General features: G+C 45.2%; 1 protein-coding gene across 1 annotated transcript in view; it reads left to right on the top strand.

The window, feature by feature from the left end:
* Positions 1 to 17,500, top strand: part of LOC139220946 (receptor-type tyrosine-protein phosphatase mu-like) — a 121,463-nt gene that overhangs the window by 28,080 nt on the left and 75,883 nt on the right. Inside the window, exons 2-4 of the mRNA XM_070852841.1 lie at positions 5,850 to 5,966; positions 17,110 to 17,277; positions 17,391 to 17,500. Coding sequence (XP_070708942.1) covers positions 5,850 to 5,966; positions 17,110 to 17,277; positions 17,391 to 17,500 — 395 coding nt within the window. The remainder of the gene's footprint in view (positions 1 to 5,849; positions 5,967 to 17,109; positions 17,278 to 17,390) is intronic.

Consider the following 17,500-nt stretch of genomic DNA (forward strand, 5'->3'; position numbering starts at 1 on the left):
TCGCCGTGGTCGCCTGCCAACATGAACTCTGTGTGAGATGAAAACATGAAGGAGGAGGAGGAGGAGGAGGAGAGAGCAGGAGGAGGAGGAAACCACAGAGCGGGGGTGTGTGTATTTGGGGGGGTAATTTTCCTAATCAGGACCAGATGGTTTCATTCAGACCTGAGAGAGGCCGGGCGAGCGAGCATCACCACCACAGAGAGAGAGAGAGAGAGATGAAAGAAGGAAGAGTTTGTAAAGACGAGGAGAGCAGCTCCTCCCTCCAGCTGGCTCACACACACACACTCACACACACACACACACACACTTAGAGCTGCTGTGTGTGCGTATGTGCGTATGTGTGTGTGTGTGTGTGTGTGTGTGTGTAAAGGGTTAATGATCCTCAGTGTTCTTTTAGGAGAGAACTTGTAGTTATTGATCAACAGACTGGAGACAATCAATAGCTGCACATTATGATTAATTACTGCTGGTTCACACACTCACTCACACACACACACACACACACACACTCTCTCACACACACACACACACACACACACACACACACTGCTGGTTTGTGACAGAACCAACAGTGTTTTCTCTCATTTTTCAAGGCGAAGATTAACCTGCAGTACTATCAGTAGTATCAGTAGTATCAGTATCAGTAGTATCAGTAGTATCAGTATCAGTAGTATCAGTAGTATCAGTATCAGTAGTATCAGTAGTATCAGTATCAGTAGTATCAGTATCAGTAGTATCAGTAGTATCAGTATCAGTAGTATCAGTATCAGTAGTATCAGCAGTATCAGTAGTATCAGTATCAGTAGTATCAGCAGTATCAGTATCAGTAGTATCAGTAGTATCAGTATCAGTAGTATCAGTATCAGTAGTATCAGTAGTATCAGTAGTATCAGTATCAGTAGTATCAGCAGTATCAGTAGTATCAGTATCAGTAGTATCAGCAGTATCAGTAGTATCAGTATCAGTAGTATCAGTATCAGTAGTATCAGTAGTATCAGTATCAGTAGTATCAGTATCAGTAGTATCAGTAGTATCAGTATCAGTAGTATCAGCAGTATCAGTAGTATCAGCAGTATCAGTAGTATCAGTATCAGTAGTATCAGTAGTATCAGTATCAGTAGTATCATTATCAGTAGTATCAGTAGTATCAGTAGTATCAGTATCAGTAGTATCAGCAGTATCAGTAGTATCATTATCAGTAGTATCAGTAGTATCAGTAGTATCAGTATCAGTAGTATCAGCAGTATCAGTAGTATCAGTATCAGTAGTATCAGCAGTATCAGTAGTATCAGTATCAGTAGTATCAGTAGTATCAGTATCAGTAGTATCAGTAGTATCAGTAGTATCAGTATCAGTAGTATCAGTAGTATCAGTATCAGTAGTATCAGTAGTATCAGCAGTATCAGTAGTATCAGTATCAGTAGTATCAGTAGTATCAGTATCAGTAGTATCAGTAGTATCAGCAGTATCAGTAGTATCAGTATCAGTAGTATCAGTATCAGTAGTATCAGTAGTATCAGTAGTATCAGTAGTATCAGTATCAGTAGTATCAGTAGTATCAGTATCAGTAGTATCAGCAGTATCAGTAGTATCAGTATCAGTAGTATCAGTAGTATCAGTATCAGTAGTATCAGTAGTATCAGTAGTATCAGTATCAGTAGTATCAGTAGTATCAGTAGTATCAGTAGTATCAGTATCAGTAGTATCAGTAGTATCAGTATCAGTAGTATCAGTAGTATCAGCAGTATCAGTAGTATCAGTATCAGTAGTATCAGTATCAGTAGTATCAGTAGTATCAGTAGTATCAGTATCAGTAGTATCAGTAGTATCAGTAGTATCAGTATCAGTAGTATCAGTATCAGTAGTATCAGTAGTATCAGTAGTATCAGTATCAGTAGTATCAGTAGTATCAGTAGTATCAGTAGTATCAGTAGTATCAGTATCAGTAGTATCAGTAGTATCAGTATCAGTAGTATCAGTAGTATCAGTATCAGTAGTATCAGTAGTATCAGTAGTATCAGTAGTATCAGTATCAGTAGTATCAGTAGTATCAGTAGTATCAGTATCAGTAGTATCAGTAGTATCAGTATCAGTAGTATCAGTAGTATCAGTAGTATCAGTAGTATCAGTATCAGTAGTATCAGTAGTATCAGTATCAGTAGTATCAGTAGTATCAGTAGTATCAGTAGTATCAGTATCAGTAGTATCAGTAGTATCAGTAGTATCAGTATCAGTAGTATCAGTAGTATCAGTAGTATCAGTAGTATCAGTAGTATCAGTATCAGTAGTATCAGTAGTATCAGTAGTATCAGTATCAGTAGTATCAGTAGTATCAGTAGTATCAGTAGTATCAGTATCAGTAGTATCAGTAGTATCAGTATCACTAGTATCAGTAGTATCAGTAGTATCAGTATCAGTAGTATCAGTAGTATCAGTAGTATCAGTATCAGTAGTATCAGTAGTATCAGTATCAGTAGTATCAGTATCAGTAGTATCAGTAGTATCAGTATCAGTAGTATCAGTAGTATCAGTATCAGTAGTATCAGTAGTATCAGTATCAGTAGTATCAGTAGTATCAGTAGTATCAGTATCAGTAGTATCAGTAGTATCAGTAGTATCAGTAGTATCAGTAGTATCAGTATCAGTAGTATCAGTAGTATCAGTATCAGTAGTATCAGTAGTATCAGTATCAGTAGTATCAGTAGTATCAGTAGTATCAGTAGTATCAGTAGTATCAGTATCAGTAGTATCAGTAGTATCAGTAGTATCAGTATCAGTAGTATCAGTAGTATCAGTATCAGTAGTATCAGTAGTATCAGTAGTATCAGTAGTATCAGTATCAGTAGTATCAGTAGTATCAGTATCAGTAGTATCAGTAGTATCAGTAGTATCAGTAGTATCAGTATCAGTAGTATCAGTAGTATCAGTAGTATCAGTATCAGTAGTATCAGTAGTATCAGTAGTATCAGTAGTATCAGTAGTATCAGTATCAGTAGTATCAGTAGTATCAGTAGTATCAGTATCAGTAGTATCAGTAGTATCAGTAGTATCAGTAGTATCAGTATCAGTAGTATCAGTAGTATCAGTATCACTAGTATCAGTAGTATCAGTAGTATCAGTATCAGTAGTATCAGTAGTATCAGTAGTATCAGTATCAGTAGTATCAGTAGTATCAGTATCAGTAGTATCAGTATCAGTAGTATCAGTAGTATCAGTATCAGTAGTATCAGTAGTATCAGTATCAGTAGTATCAGTAGTATCAGTATCAGTAGTATCAGTAGTATCAGTAGTATCAGTATCAGTAGTATCAGTAGTATCAGTAGTATCAGTAGTATCAGTAGTATCAGTATCTCTCTAGAGTTCAGATTGTCGGGCGATCAAGTGGCTGAGATTGCTTTTCTGTTTCCTCTGAGAGACACAGTGTGTTACTGAGTGTGTGTTACTGAGTGTGTGTTACTGAGTGTGTGTTACTGAGTGTGTGTGTGTGTGTATGTTACTGTGACTGTGTGTGTGTGTATGTTACTGTGACTGTGTGTGTGTGTATGTTACTGTGACTGTGTGTGTGTGTTACTGAGTGTGTGTTACTGAGTGTGTGTGTGTTCAGTTGGTTATATAGATGCAAATTCATAGAAGCAGATTAAACAGATTGAGTCTCGTATCTGTTGATGAGCTAACACTGTCCTTAGGGTGTGTGTGTGTGTGTGTGTGTGTGTGTGTGTGTGTGTGTAATGTGCCTTCTGTTACAAAGAAAGAAAATGAGCCTCCCAGCTATTTAATGTCAAAGCTTTGAGATGGCGCGCGCACACACACACACACACACACACACACACACACACACACACACACACACACACACACACACACACACACACACACACACACACACAGAGTCATTACAGAGGAGAGGCTGACGAGGCATCAACCCCCCCGATGTCACAATATATATTTACACACACACAGATTCAGTGGTGTGTGTGTGAATGGAGGGATTTAGACATGTTTGACTCTCAGAGGAAGAGGAGAGTTTACATCTATTATCTGTGTGTGTTTGAGTGTGTGTGTGTGTGTGTGTGTGTGTGTGTGTGTGTGTGGAACCAGCAGGGAGGATGCTGGGAAATCGTAATGAACTGGAACCGTCTCAGTCTGAGGAACATTACATGCTAACAAGCTGCTCCCCATGTTCACAACAAGACACCAGATTACACCAGCCAGAGCTCATTTAGCAGTTAGAACGTTTACGAGTAACACCTGGGTAACCGGGGAACGTTTACGAGTAACACCTGGGTAACCGGGGAACGTTTACGAGTAACACCTGGGTAACCGGGGAACGTTTACGAGTGTAACACCTGAGTTACCGGGGAACGTTTACGAGTAACACCTGGGTAACCGGGGAATGTTTACGAGTAACACCTGGGTAACCGGGGAACGTTTACGAGTGTAACACCTGAGTAACCGGGGAACGTTTACGAGTAACACCTGGGTAACCGGGGAACGTTTACGAGTGTAACACCTGAGTAACCGGGGAACGTTTACGAGTAACACCTGGGTAACCGGGGAACGTTTACGAGTGTAACACCTGAGTAACCGGGGAACGTTTACGAGTAACACCTGGGTAACCGGGGAATGTTTACGAGTAACACCTGGGTAACCGGGGAACGTTTACGAGTGTAACACCTGAGTTACCGGGGAACGTTTACGAGTAACACCTGGGTAACCGGGGAATGTTTACGAGTAACACCTGGGTAACCGGGGAACGTTTACGAGTGTAACACCTGAGTAACCGGGGAACGTTTACGAGTAACACCTGGGTAACCGGGGAACGTTTACGAGTGTAACACCTGAGTTACCGGGGAACGTTTACGAGTAACACCTGGGTAACCGGGGAATGTTTACGAGTAACACCTGGGTAACCGGGGAACGTTTACGAGTGTAACACCTGAGTAACCGGGGAACGTTTACGAGTAACACCTGGGTAACCGGGGAACGTTTACGAGTGTAACACCTGAGTAACCGGGGAACGTTTACGAGTAACACCTGGGTAACCGGGGAACGTTTACGAGTAACACCTGGGTAACCGGGGAACGTTTACGAGTGTAACACCTGAGTAACCGGGGAACGTTTACGAGTAACACCTGGGTAACCGGGGAACGTTTACGAGTGTAACACCTGAGTAACCGGGGAACGTTTACGAGTGTAACACCTGAGTAACCGGGGAACGTTTACGAGTGTAACACCTGAGTAACCGGGGAACGTTTACGAGTAACACCTGGGTAACCGGGGAACGTTTACGAGTGTAACACCTGAGTAACCGGGGAACGTTTACGAGTGTAACACCTGGGTAACCGGGGAACATTTAAGAGTAACACCTGGGTAACCGGGGAACGTTTCCGATTGTAACACCTGAGTAACCGGGGAACGTTTACGAGTAGCACCTGGGTAACCGGGGAACGTTTACGAGTAACACCTGGGTAACCGGGGAACGTTTACGAGTGTAACACCTGAGTAACCGGGGAACGTTTACGAGTAACACCTGGGTAACCGGGGAATGTTTACGAGTGTAACACCTGAGTAACCGGGGAACGTTTACGAGTAACACCTGGGTAACCGGGGTTTCATGCTTTGCGGCCATTTTGGGAAAATTTTCCCGCCTGCTGTGTGGCTGTTGTGAGTGTTTTATGGTGAATTATTGATCAGTCAGTACTGATCAGTACTGATTGATCGGTGCTGATTGATTGCAGCCAAGTTTCACTGTAGAACTAAAGTCATGATGTCACTTCCTGTCACTCCTCTGTTTCAGTAGACATAAAAATGCATCAAAACACCTGACCGCCCGTCTGTCTGTCTTTCAGCCTGTCTATCTGGTCAGTCTCCAGACTGTCCTCTGGTCCAGTCCAAAGAGGACGACTTCGACTGGGAGCAGGGAGACACCCGAGACCGAGTGGCCAGCAACCCCTGGATCCCTGCAGGTACCCGTCCGTCCACCTGTCTTTCTGTCCTGGCTGAGTCAGGGACACTGATGGTTCCTGATGGTTCCTGATGGTTCTTGATAGTTTCTGATGGTTCCTGATGGTTCCTCATGGTCTCTGATGGTCCCTGATGGTTCCTGATGGTCTCTGATGGTCCCTGGTGGTCCCTGGTGGTCCCTGATGGTCCCTGGTGGTTCCTGATGGTTCCTCATGGTCTCTGATGGTCCCTGATGGTTCTTGATGGTCCCTGATGGTTCCTGGTGGTTCCTGATGGTCCCTGATGGTTCCTGATGGTCCCCTATGGTTCCTTGTGGTGTCACAGTGAGGTCTTTGTACCTGAAGGCAGCATCAGAGAGACAAGCTGCTGCAGCTTCTGTGTTATCTGCTGCTGAGTTATAGACACACACACACACACACACACACACACCGTTTGTCACATGCTCACAGAGGTTAGGCCGCTGACGAATGAGAATGCAGCGCTCTTAAATCACCGAGCCAATCACGTGAGAGACAGGCTGAGCGAGGACACACAGAGAGGTGGTGCTTACTGTCCTGTTTAATGGGATTTATGGGGGGGGGGCTACCTCCTTCCTTTTCAATAAAACAGGAGGTTTGTGTGACTAATTGCAGCCAATCAGAGAGCAAACAGTCCCAGCACACACACTCACACTGTAACACACACACACACTCACACTGTAACACACACATACACATTGTAACACACACACACACAGTCACATACACACACTGTAACACGCACACTGTAACACACACATACACATTGTAACATGGACGCACACACACACACTAAGGTCCAGCTCTCCTGTGGGGGTCGGTCTCCTCCCGGCTGATATGTGGAGCAGCATCAGGGCGAGGCAGAGCCTTAAATCTAACCAACCCTCCACTACAGAGAGGCCGGGCGAGCGAGGCACAGGCAGGGACAGGGAGAGAGAGAGCTGCTAATAGTGTGTGTTACTGTGTGGATGTGTAGTAGTACTACAGTAGTAGTACACACAGGTACAATACGGTATGTACCAGTAGCACCACTAGCACCACTAGTACCAGTAGCACCACTATGAGTAGCACCAGTAGATTATTGTAACATGGACTGCATTACCCATAATCCTTCTCTCCTGTCCTGTTACAGTGCCACTTTTATACCAGTGACACCTCCTGTAAATATTGAACATTTTTGGCTTGAAGCTGTGACTGTGAGCACGGCCGAGCAGGACGCCAACACGCCTCGCTCAGTGGACCTCGGGGTCACTCTGAGTGAACATGAAGATGAAGTGAACGTGTCGGTCAGTGGGGGGCGCTAGCTGGGCTTTGTAGTCTGCATCTGCCTGAACATGGAGCTACACAACACATATCTTAAAATAGACACTTTTTAAATGGTAGTCCTGCATGAGTTCTCACTCAGGGAGAGCGGGAGGTCTGAAAAGAGCTCGATACAACCGCTGTTCTCCGCTGTAACTCATCTGGTTTAATACTGCAGCCACACACACACACACACACACACACACACACACACACACCCTGAGCAGCAGCAGCATCGATTGACCAGTGATTGCAGGCTCCATTTAATGTTCTTATAAATGGTACAAGTTCAATCTAATCTGAACCATGTAGCGCTCTCTCTCTCTCTGCTGTCAGTGTGAACAACAGTAATCTTCTCTAATACCCTTTACTGCCACACACACACACACACTCACACACAGTATTTTCCTCTCACTGACCTAGTGATTTGTTAGCAGTTTGTTGCTGCAGATAAGACGAGCGGCTGAGGACTGAGGGCATTAACAAAGTTTAGAATGAAACTCATATCATCAGCCTGTTGGTGTTTACTATCTTTAGAACGTCTTTATAATGTTTAGAATGTTCGCACCGTCGGTCTGGTCAGAGTTTTAAGGCGTCTGCTCAGTCAAAGTTAAAAATAAACGGCGGCTGTATCGGTGTCGGCCTGAACTAGACCATGACATCATGGATACGTTTAGTTTGAGCTGCAGGCCGACGAGTCTGCATCATCAGGGTGCAGGTTCAGGCGCCTCTGAAGCCTCCTGTTAGTGGATTACTGGTCACTTTCTGCTCCACCTTCGGAACTCTCTCCACATGAACAGTTTGAGGTTAAAAGGAGATTCTTGCATTCTTGTCTAAACGCTGGTTTGTTGTGTGGCGGTGACGACGCCATCGCGCCTGTTGTTACTTCATGTGATGAGCGCTGACCCCAAACAACATCAAGAATGGCGGACGACTGAAAAGACGTGAGATTAACCGTCTGGTGTCGCATCACTTGTCTCCGATCACAAAATCACTCCCTTCACACCTTTAATAATCTCTCTGTGCCAGATGTGAGTAGGGACTGAAATAACTGACGTGTTCAGGGGCTCCGTCATCCACCAAGGAAACACTGATATTTTCAAACAGTTTCAAAAATGAATAAAAGCGATAATTCAGTGTTTATGAGACTGAGTTATGTGATGCCGACTACTTAAACAACAATTTACTGTTCTGATGAAAGAACTCGCTGGTGGCATGTTGGCTCTCTATCCTCTGATCACCACAAGCTGGTTAGCACAAGCATTAGCCCCTGTTAGCACAAGCATTAGCCCCTGTTAGCACAAGCATTAGCTCCTGTTAGCACAAGCATTAGGCCGTGTTAGCACAAGCATTAGCTCCTGTTAGCACAAGCATTAGCTCCTGTTAGCACAAGCATTAGCCCCTGTTAGCACAAGCATTAGCTCCTGTTAGCACAAGCATTAGCTCCTGTTAGCACAAGCATTAGCCCCTGTTAGCACAAGCATTAGCTCCTGTTAGCACAAGCATTAGCCCCTGTTAGCACAAGCATTAGCTCCTGTTAGCACAAGCATTAGCCCCTGTTAGCACAAGCATTAGGCCGTGTTAGCACAAGCATTAGCCCCTGTTAGCACAAGCATTAGGCCGTGTTAGCACAAGCATTAGCTCCTGTTAGCACAAGCATTAGGCCGCGTTAGCACAAGCATTAGCCCCTGTTAGCACAAGCATTAGCCCCTGTTAGCACAAGCATTGGCTCCTGTTAGCACAAGCATTAGGCCGTGTTAGCACAAGCATTAGCTCCTGTTAGCACAAGCATTAGCCCCTGCTGTCCCGTCATTGTTTTTACTCACACGTGACAAAGATGATCTGGTGGTCAAACCTGTGTGAGCAACGCGAGGCGAATACTTGCATCGCGTTTGGAGGAAACAGCTTCAGGCCGTTTCTATAAAGGTTCTAAAATGTTTTCTGTCCTTGCTCGTAAATATCGCCGGGTGTATTGTTTTAGGGGGGAGCTGCCGATCGCTACCGGGAAACAAAACCGCGGTGCTCTTCCTATTTAGGTTGAGACACTACCTTGGTGCGGTAAATCGAGCGTTTGTTTCCCAGAAGATCGTGGCCGGTGGCCGACAGAGCTGCAGCGTGACGGCAGACTGATGAGGAACCAATCAGAACACTGTTAAACACCTTCACACTTTATCGCCTCCTACTGGCGCAGCGTGGTCGTCCGAGTGTTTGGAAATGTTCTTGTGTGGACGGAGACATCGTGTGGACAGAACGTACACACGAGCGCGGACCAGAGTGGAGAACACAGACTGTATGAAGGAGCGGACCTGTGGTTCTCCACCGGTCTGGTTCTCTGGTGTTTGAAGGTTCTCCTGCAGCCGTCTGGTTGCTGGGTGTTTCTTCGTCTTTACTCTTCGTCTTCCTCAGGCGAGTCGGCCGCCCAGCTGTCAGTCACCGCAGCTGTAAGCCAATGAACCGCCACGGTTTCAGGCTTTTAATTGATTTGCTCCAAACAGGGATGACCAGAGGGAACACACACACACACACACACACACACACACACACACACACAGATGCCTTTAGTGTGTGTAGAAATGTGTGTGTGTCTCTGTGGGGTTCAGGGTATATTAATATTTCTAATAGGGCTGTTATCAGCTCACTGCCAGCTGTACACAGTAAACACACACACACACTGAAGCTTGAAGGCAAATATAAACACACACACACACACACACACACACACACTCTGTTGTGTGATAACTCCCACAATGCCTTTCTGTGTTAAACAGACCTGGAGGTCAAAACCACTTTTCTGTGTGTGTTAAAAATACAAACTGCTGTAAACACACACACACACACACACCCAGAGCTGCGGTCGAGCCAACAGGTAAACAGTGTTTAAAGGTGAATGAGAGAGTGTGTGTGTGTGTGTGTGTGTGTGTGTTTGAAGTTTCTGACTTTGTCTGGCAGATAAATAATAGAAAACTGGGTGTGTATTTGTGTGTTTATTGTGTGTGTGTGTGTGTGTCTCTGGGTTAATTAGTGTGTTAAAGGGTTTATCAGCGTGTCGGCATGCAGGAGATTCATGCAGCCTTTGAAGATGACACGGCTCTGAGTGTGAGTGTGAGTGTGTGTGTGTGTGTGTGTGTGTGTGTGTGTGTGTGTGTGTGTGTGTGTGTGTGTGTCCACTATCAGCGTCCTGCCAAAACCAATTAAAGCCTCATTCAGGGAGTTCAAACACACAGAGCAGCAGTGACTCAGATCCAGCCAATCAGAGGAGAGGTCACGCTGACACGCTGGCTCCCTATTGGCCGGGCTGGCGACTCCAAACACTCTGACATTTTGTTAAATCCTCTCGTGGCTCAGATGGACATCAGCTCCGTGTCTGTGCACACAGATAGATAACCAGGACGGGGTTAGCTTAGCCTAGCTTAGCACAAAGACTGGCAGTGGAGGGGAGTGTTAGCGTGGCTCCATGAACAGGCAGCCTGTGTGATTGTCATTAATTTGTTAAAAGGTTCAAACTCATCAGACTTCCATTCACATCAATTAAGTTATTGATTATTAATCAGTATTGTTAGTGAAACTGATTCAGAATCAGTGCAGAGAAACCTTTGGAACGTCCTCATATATTGTAGTGTAAACTAAAAGAATCCTCTTTTTATGAATGGAATCTCGTTGGTCTTACCTGTTCTGATAACTACAGTTCCCAGCATGCCTTTAGTGGAGCAAGAGGGAAGTATGATGTATCAGAAACATCCTCCTACACCAGCAGCAAAAACACAAGATACTGACCTCGGACCAGTCCACACACTGCACACTGACACACTGACTAACTAACACACACACACACTATAGACCTCCACTACACACTGACACACTGACTAACTAGCACACACACACACTATAGACCTCCACTACACGCTGACACACTGACTAACTAGCACACACACACACACACTATAGACCTCCACTACACACTGACACACTGACTAACTAGCACACACACACTATAGACCTCCACTACACACTGACACACTGACTAACTAGCACACACACACTATAGACCTCCACTACACACTGACTAACTAGCACACACACACACACACTATAGACCTCCACTACACACTGACACACTGACTAACTAGCACACACACACACTATAGACCTCCACTACACACTGACACACTGACTAACTAGCACACACACACACTATAGACCTCCACTACACACTGACACACTGACTAACTAGCACACACACACTATAGACCTCCACTACACACTGACACACTGACTAACTAGCACACACACACTATAGACCTCCACTACACACTGACTAACTAGCACACACACACACACACTATAGACCTCCACTACACACTGACACACTGACTAACTAGCACACACACACTATAGACCTCCACTACACACTGACACACTGACTAACTAACACACACACACACACACTATAGACCTCCACTACACACTGACACACTGACTAACTAGCACACACACACACTATAGACCTCCACTACACACTGACTAACTAGCACACACACACACACACTATAGACCTCCACTACACACTGACACACTGACTAACTAGCACACACACACTATAGACCTCCACTACACACTGACACACTGACTAACTAACACACACACACACACACTATAGACCTCCACTACACACTGACACACTGACTAACTAGCACACACACACTATAGACCTCCACTACACACTGACTAACTAGCACACACACACTATAGACCTCCACTACACGCTGACACACTGACTAACTTTCACACACACACTATAGACCTCCACTACACGCTGACACACTGACTAACTAGCACACACACATTATAGACCTCCACTACACACTGACACACTGACTAACTAGCACACACACACTATAGACCTCCACTACACACTAACACACTGACTAACTAGCACACACACATTATAGACCTCCACTACACACTGACACACTGACTAACTAGCACACACACACTATAGACCTCCACTACACACTAACACACTGACTAACTAGCACACACACACTATAGACCTCCACTACACACTGACACACTGACTAACTAACACACACACACACACACTATAGACCTCCACTACACACTGACACACTGACTAACTAACACACACACACACACACTATAGACCTCCACTACACACTGACTAACTAGCACACACACACTATAGACCTCCACTACACACTGACACACTGACTAACTAACACACACACACTATAGACCTCCACTACACACTGACACACTGACTAACTAACACACACACACACACACTATAGACCTCCACTACACACTGACTAACTAGCACACACACACTATAGACCTCCACTACACACTGACACACTGACTAACTAACACACACACACTATAGACCTCCACTACACACTGACACACTGACTAACTAACACACACACACTATAGACCTCCACTACACACTAACACACTGATTAACTAGCACACACACACACACTATAGACCTCCACTACACACTGACACACTGACTAACTAGCACACACACACACTATAGACCTCCACTACACACTGACACACTGACTAACTAGCACACACACACTATAGACCTCCACTACACACTGACACACTGACTGACTAGCACACACACACTATAGACCTCCACTACACACTGACACACTGACTAACTAGCACACACACACTATAGACCTCCACTACACACTGACACACTGACTAACTAACACACACACACACTATAGACCTCCACTACACACTGACACACTGACTAACTAGCACACACACACTATAGACCTCCACTACACACTGACACACTGACTAACTAACACACACACACACTATAGACCTCCACTACACACTGACACACTGACTAACTAGCACACACACACTATAGACCTCCACTACACACTGACACACTGACTAACTAACACACACACACACTATAGACCTCCACTACACACTGACACACTGACTAACTAGCACACACACACTATAGACCTCCACTACACACTGACACACTGACTGACTAGCACACACACACTATAGACCTCCACTACACACTGACACACTGACTAACTAGCACACACACACTATAGACCTCCACTACACACTGACACACTGACTAACTAACACACACACACACTATAGACCTCCACTACACACTGACACACTGACTAACTAGCACACACACACTATAGACCTCCACTACACACTAACACACTGACTGACTAGCACACACACACTATAGACCTCCACTACACACTGACACACTGACTAACTAGCACACACACACTATAGACCTCCACTACACACTGACACACTGACTAACTAGCACACACACACTATAGACCTCCACTACACACTGACACACTGACTAACTAGCACACACACACTATAGACCTCCACTACACACTAACACACTGACTAACTAGCACACACACACTATAGACCTCCACTACACACTGACACACTGACTAACTAGCTGGTTGGTACCACTGGATGCTGGGGGGGGCTGGTTCACCACCACACACACCTTCACTCTGGCTTTGTTCTGCTTGTAACGTAAGTTAATGACGTCATCAACATGGTGAACAGCGTCCAGTCCTGCTGCAGACAGACTGAGTCTGTTAGCTGCCAGTTCAGATCCGTCTGAAGGGGGGGGGGCTAACGAGGGTCTGACTGTTGCTTCAGAGACGTCTGAGAAGAAAAAGACAGAAAACATGAAAACAAACCGCTGATCTCCGGCGTGTCTCAGCGTTTCGGTCTCTCGTTAACCTTCTGCACCCCCTCACCTGTCGGCCAATCACGGACTACCCCTGGCATCTCTAAACCTATCACATCAGACCCAGCTCACACACACACACACACACACACACACAGATGGAGGGGGTAATTCTATTACAGAGTTTTATTGAAACGTGAGGAGAGGCAGCTGCAGCGTATTGACAAGATTTACACCAATAACACACACACACACACTTCCTGCTGTGTGTGTGTGTGTGTGTTTCCTGTCCTGCAGTGATTTCAGGATCTGACTAGAAGTTAAAACGTCTGAAAACATTTTAAAGGAGCAGGCACACATTTCTTCATGTGCTGCTGTTATATCATTCATATAGTGACTAAGAAAGAGCGACTGAAGGTTTTACAGTCTGAAGCCTTTTCTTCTGGAACCTTCTAGCTGAGGTCGGACACATTTTAGGGACATGAAGAAGAAGAAGGTCCTCCAAGAAACGACGTCACCAGAAGAAGAAGCAGCAGCGAGGACGCGGCGTTTAGAGAGCTGAGGGTTAAAGATTAAACCAGTAAAGCAAACCTTAACCTGAAGATGAGAACAAGCGAACAAACAAGAAATGAAAAAGGTGAAAACACAAGGTGATGGGAAAGTAGAAATGAATCAATTTGAAGGTTAGAAATTGAGGACGTGAATGAACTTTGACCGAAGCTCGACACAAAAGACAAAACACAGAGTGAACTCAGCAGCCGACAGCATGAAGAGCGCATGCATGACGATAACAAACCAGGTTCCTCCTCTGGTGATTCAAACTTCTGATCTGAACTGAAATGTTGAAACACTGCTTCCTCCATCACTTAGTAGGTTTGTGCCTTTGTGGGACTTTTTAAAGGGTTAATTCAGATCCAACAATATTTATGTAACACACACAGTAACACACTGACTGATGGAGGCAGCAGCTCTAAAATCCCTGTTTTAGTGAATGTAGTCTGGTGTGTGTGCTGTTTGTGGTTAAACCAAAAGGATCTTCTAGGTCTCTCTCTGTAGGGATCCTTTCCATGATGCTGTCACACACTTAGAATAACACTCTGAGCCTGTCAGTGGAGAAACAGGGGAGTGACCCTGTGATGCTGACACAGAGGTTGCACTAATGTAAACTGAACATCTGAGTAAGAAAACTGAAAAGCTGAAAATGTGAAATGAATAAACCACAGAAGAAGAGTCTGCAGTGACTCCTCCCAGGACCAAACCTCCATGTTCATGTTTCTAAACTGTTTCCCCGCTGACAGTCGCTCACATGTGCAGCTCGACCTCTCGGCTGTTTGTTCTAGAACATTCCTCGGTTGCTAAGGAAACAGCCAGTATACACACACACACACGTATTTTCACACGAACATACTGAGACATGACCAGACCAGTCGGGACACACGGAGACACCACACGAGACCACAAAATAAAATGAAAGAACAAATGAATAAGAAGAAAGAAATGAAAGCTGAGACATGAACGAGAGGAAAAACTGTGAAGGAAGAGAAGGAGACGACCTCCTCCTCCTCCTCCTCCTCCTCCTCCTCCTCGTCTCTGTGATGATTAAAACTCTTGTTTTTCTAATCGATTCTCCTCAAGGACCATTGATCTGCTGAGACACACACACACACACTGACTGGGTCTTGGTGTTTGATGGCATTCTCGTCTTCCTGTCACTTCCTGGCTTAGCTAACGTCACAGAGCCCTCTGGCCCAGTCACATGACCGTCCACCTGTTGGTGGCAAGTCACATGACCTATTGTCTGTTGAGGACAGTCTTGTATTATAGGGGGGCGTGGCTGATCGCTGCTGGTCTGGTTGTTAAACATCCTGTCAGATTCTACTTCCTGTCAGCTGAACTCACTGGTACTGATGTTAGCTTTGTGGCTAGTAGAATGTTATCTTTGGGGCTAGCATAACGCTAGCTTTGTGGCTAGTAGAATGTTATCTTTGGGGCTAGCATAACGCTAGCTTTGTGGCTAGTAGAATGTTATCTTTGGGGCTAGCATAACGCTAGCTTTGTGGCTAGTAGAATATTATCTTTGGGGCTAGCATAACGCTAGCTTTGTGGCTAGTAGAATGTTATCTTTAGGGCTAGCATAACGATAGCTTTGTGGCTAATAGAATTTTAGCTTTGGGGCTAGCATAATGCTAGCTTTGTGGCTGTATTATGCTCGTACTATTTACTGGAGGAGGAAGAACATTTCCGTTTCAGAGGAACATCATGGGATGGTGATGGTTGTTCCAGCTATTAGTCCAACCCTCAGATGTTACCATGGAAACAGAGTGATGGCAGGCGGGAAAACTTTTGAATTGTCGGAGGGACGACGACCTTTAGAACGTCCGTCATCAGAGATGTGTCACTGTGGTTCTCTGTCTCGCCGCCACACACACACACACACAAACACACACACAGAGACACACACACAAACACACACACAGAGACACACACACACACACACACTAAAAAACAGACGAGTAATTTGAATTTCATAGAGACGGAAATGAAGACATAAAACACTGAATCCAGAGCAGCTGATTGACAGCTGTAGTCTCACACACACACTAATGAGGGGCCACACACACACACACAGATGTTTTGAGTTTCAAAGCTGTAAAATGAACACGCTTTTACTCTGAAGTCATCCAATTATAGTTTCACCATCACCAAAACGAGCAATTTGTTCACACACACACACACACACACAGGATTTGTCGCTGTGTTATACTAATGAGAGTCTTTTATTTTCTTATCCCGTCCTGTCAGAAATGGACTTCCTTTGTGTTGCTCATTAAAATGGCGTCCCTCTGCAGGACTCTTTCATCTTTTATTGTCGTCTTTCTTCTTTTAGTTTTATCCCTCCATCTGGTGACCTTACATGTGCTTTTATTTTGATGTCTCAGTCCCTCCCTTCGTGTAGATCCCACAAACACAGGCTTTTATTCTGAAATTCAAACACTTCCTCCTCACATGTCTCGTCTTTGCGTCTAAAAGTCCTCCTCTCTCCCTCAGTCTTTTATTTTGAAAGTGTTTGTCACTTCCTGACTGTAGGTTCCTCCTTCCTGTTTGTGAACACGTCGGGCCGTTACGCCGGTCAGCGCGCTCAGCTGCTGCTGCCGCCGCTCAAAGAGAACGACACGCACTGCGTCAGCTTCCTGTTCTACCAGGCGGGCGGCCGAGAGGGCGCCACGCCTGCCACGCTCAACATCTACGTCAAAGGTACGAAGACCGGGGGGGGGGGGGGGGGCAGGAGCTCTCAGGTGTGTGGTGGGGGGGCGTGTATCAGGTGTGTGGGGGTGGAGCTCTCAGGTGTGTGTTTGTATTTCCTGCAGAGAACAACAGCCCCCTGGGAGTTCCTGTGTTTAACTCGTCAGGCCCCGCCTACCACGTTTGGAAAGGGGTGGAGCTCGCCGTGTCCACCTTCTGGCCCAACTTCTACCAG

The sequence above is a fragment of the Pempheris klunzingeri genome, chromosome 21 (genome assembly GCF_042242105.1).
Source record: "Pempheris klunzingeri isolate RE-2024b chromosome 21, fPemKlu1.hap1, whole genome shotgun sequence".
NCBI classification, from domain to species: Eukaryota; Metazoa; Chordata; class Actinopteri; order Acropomatiformes; family Pempheridae; genus Pempheris; species Pempheris klunzingeri.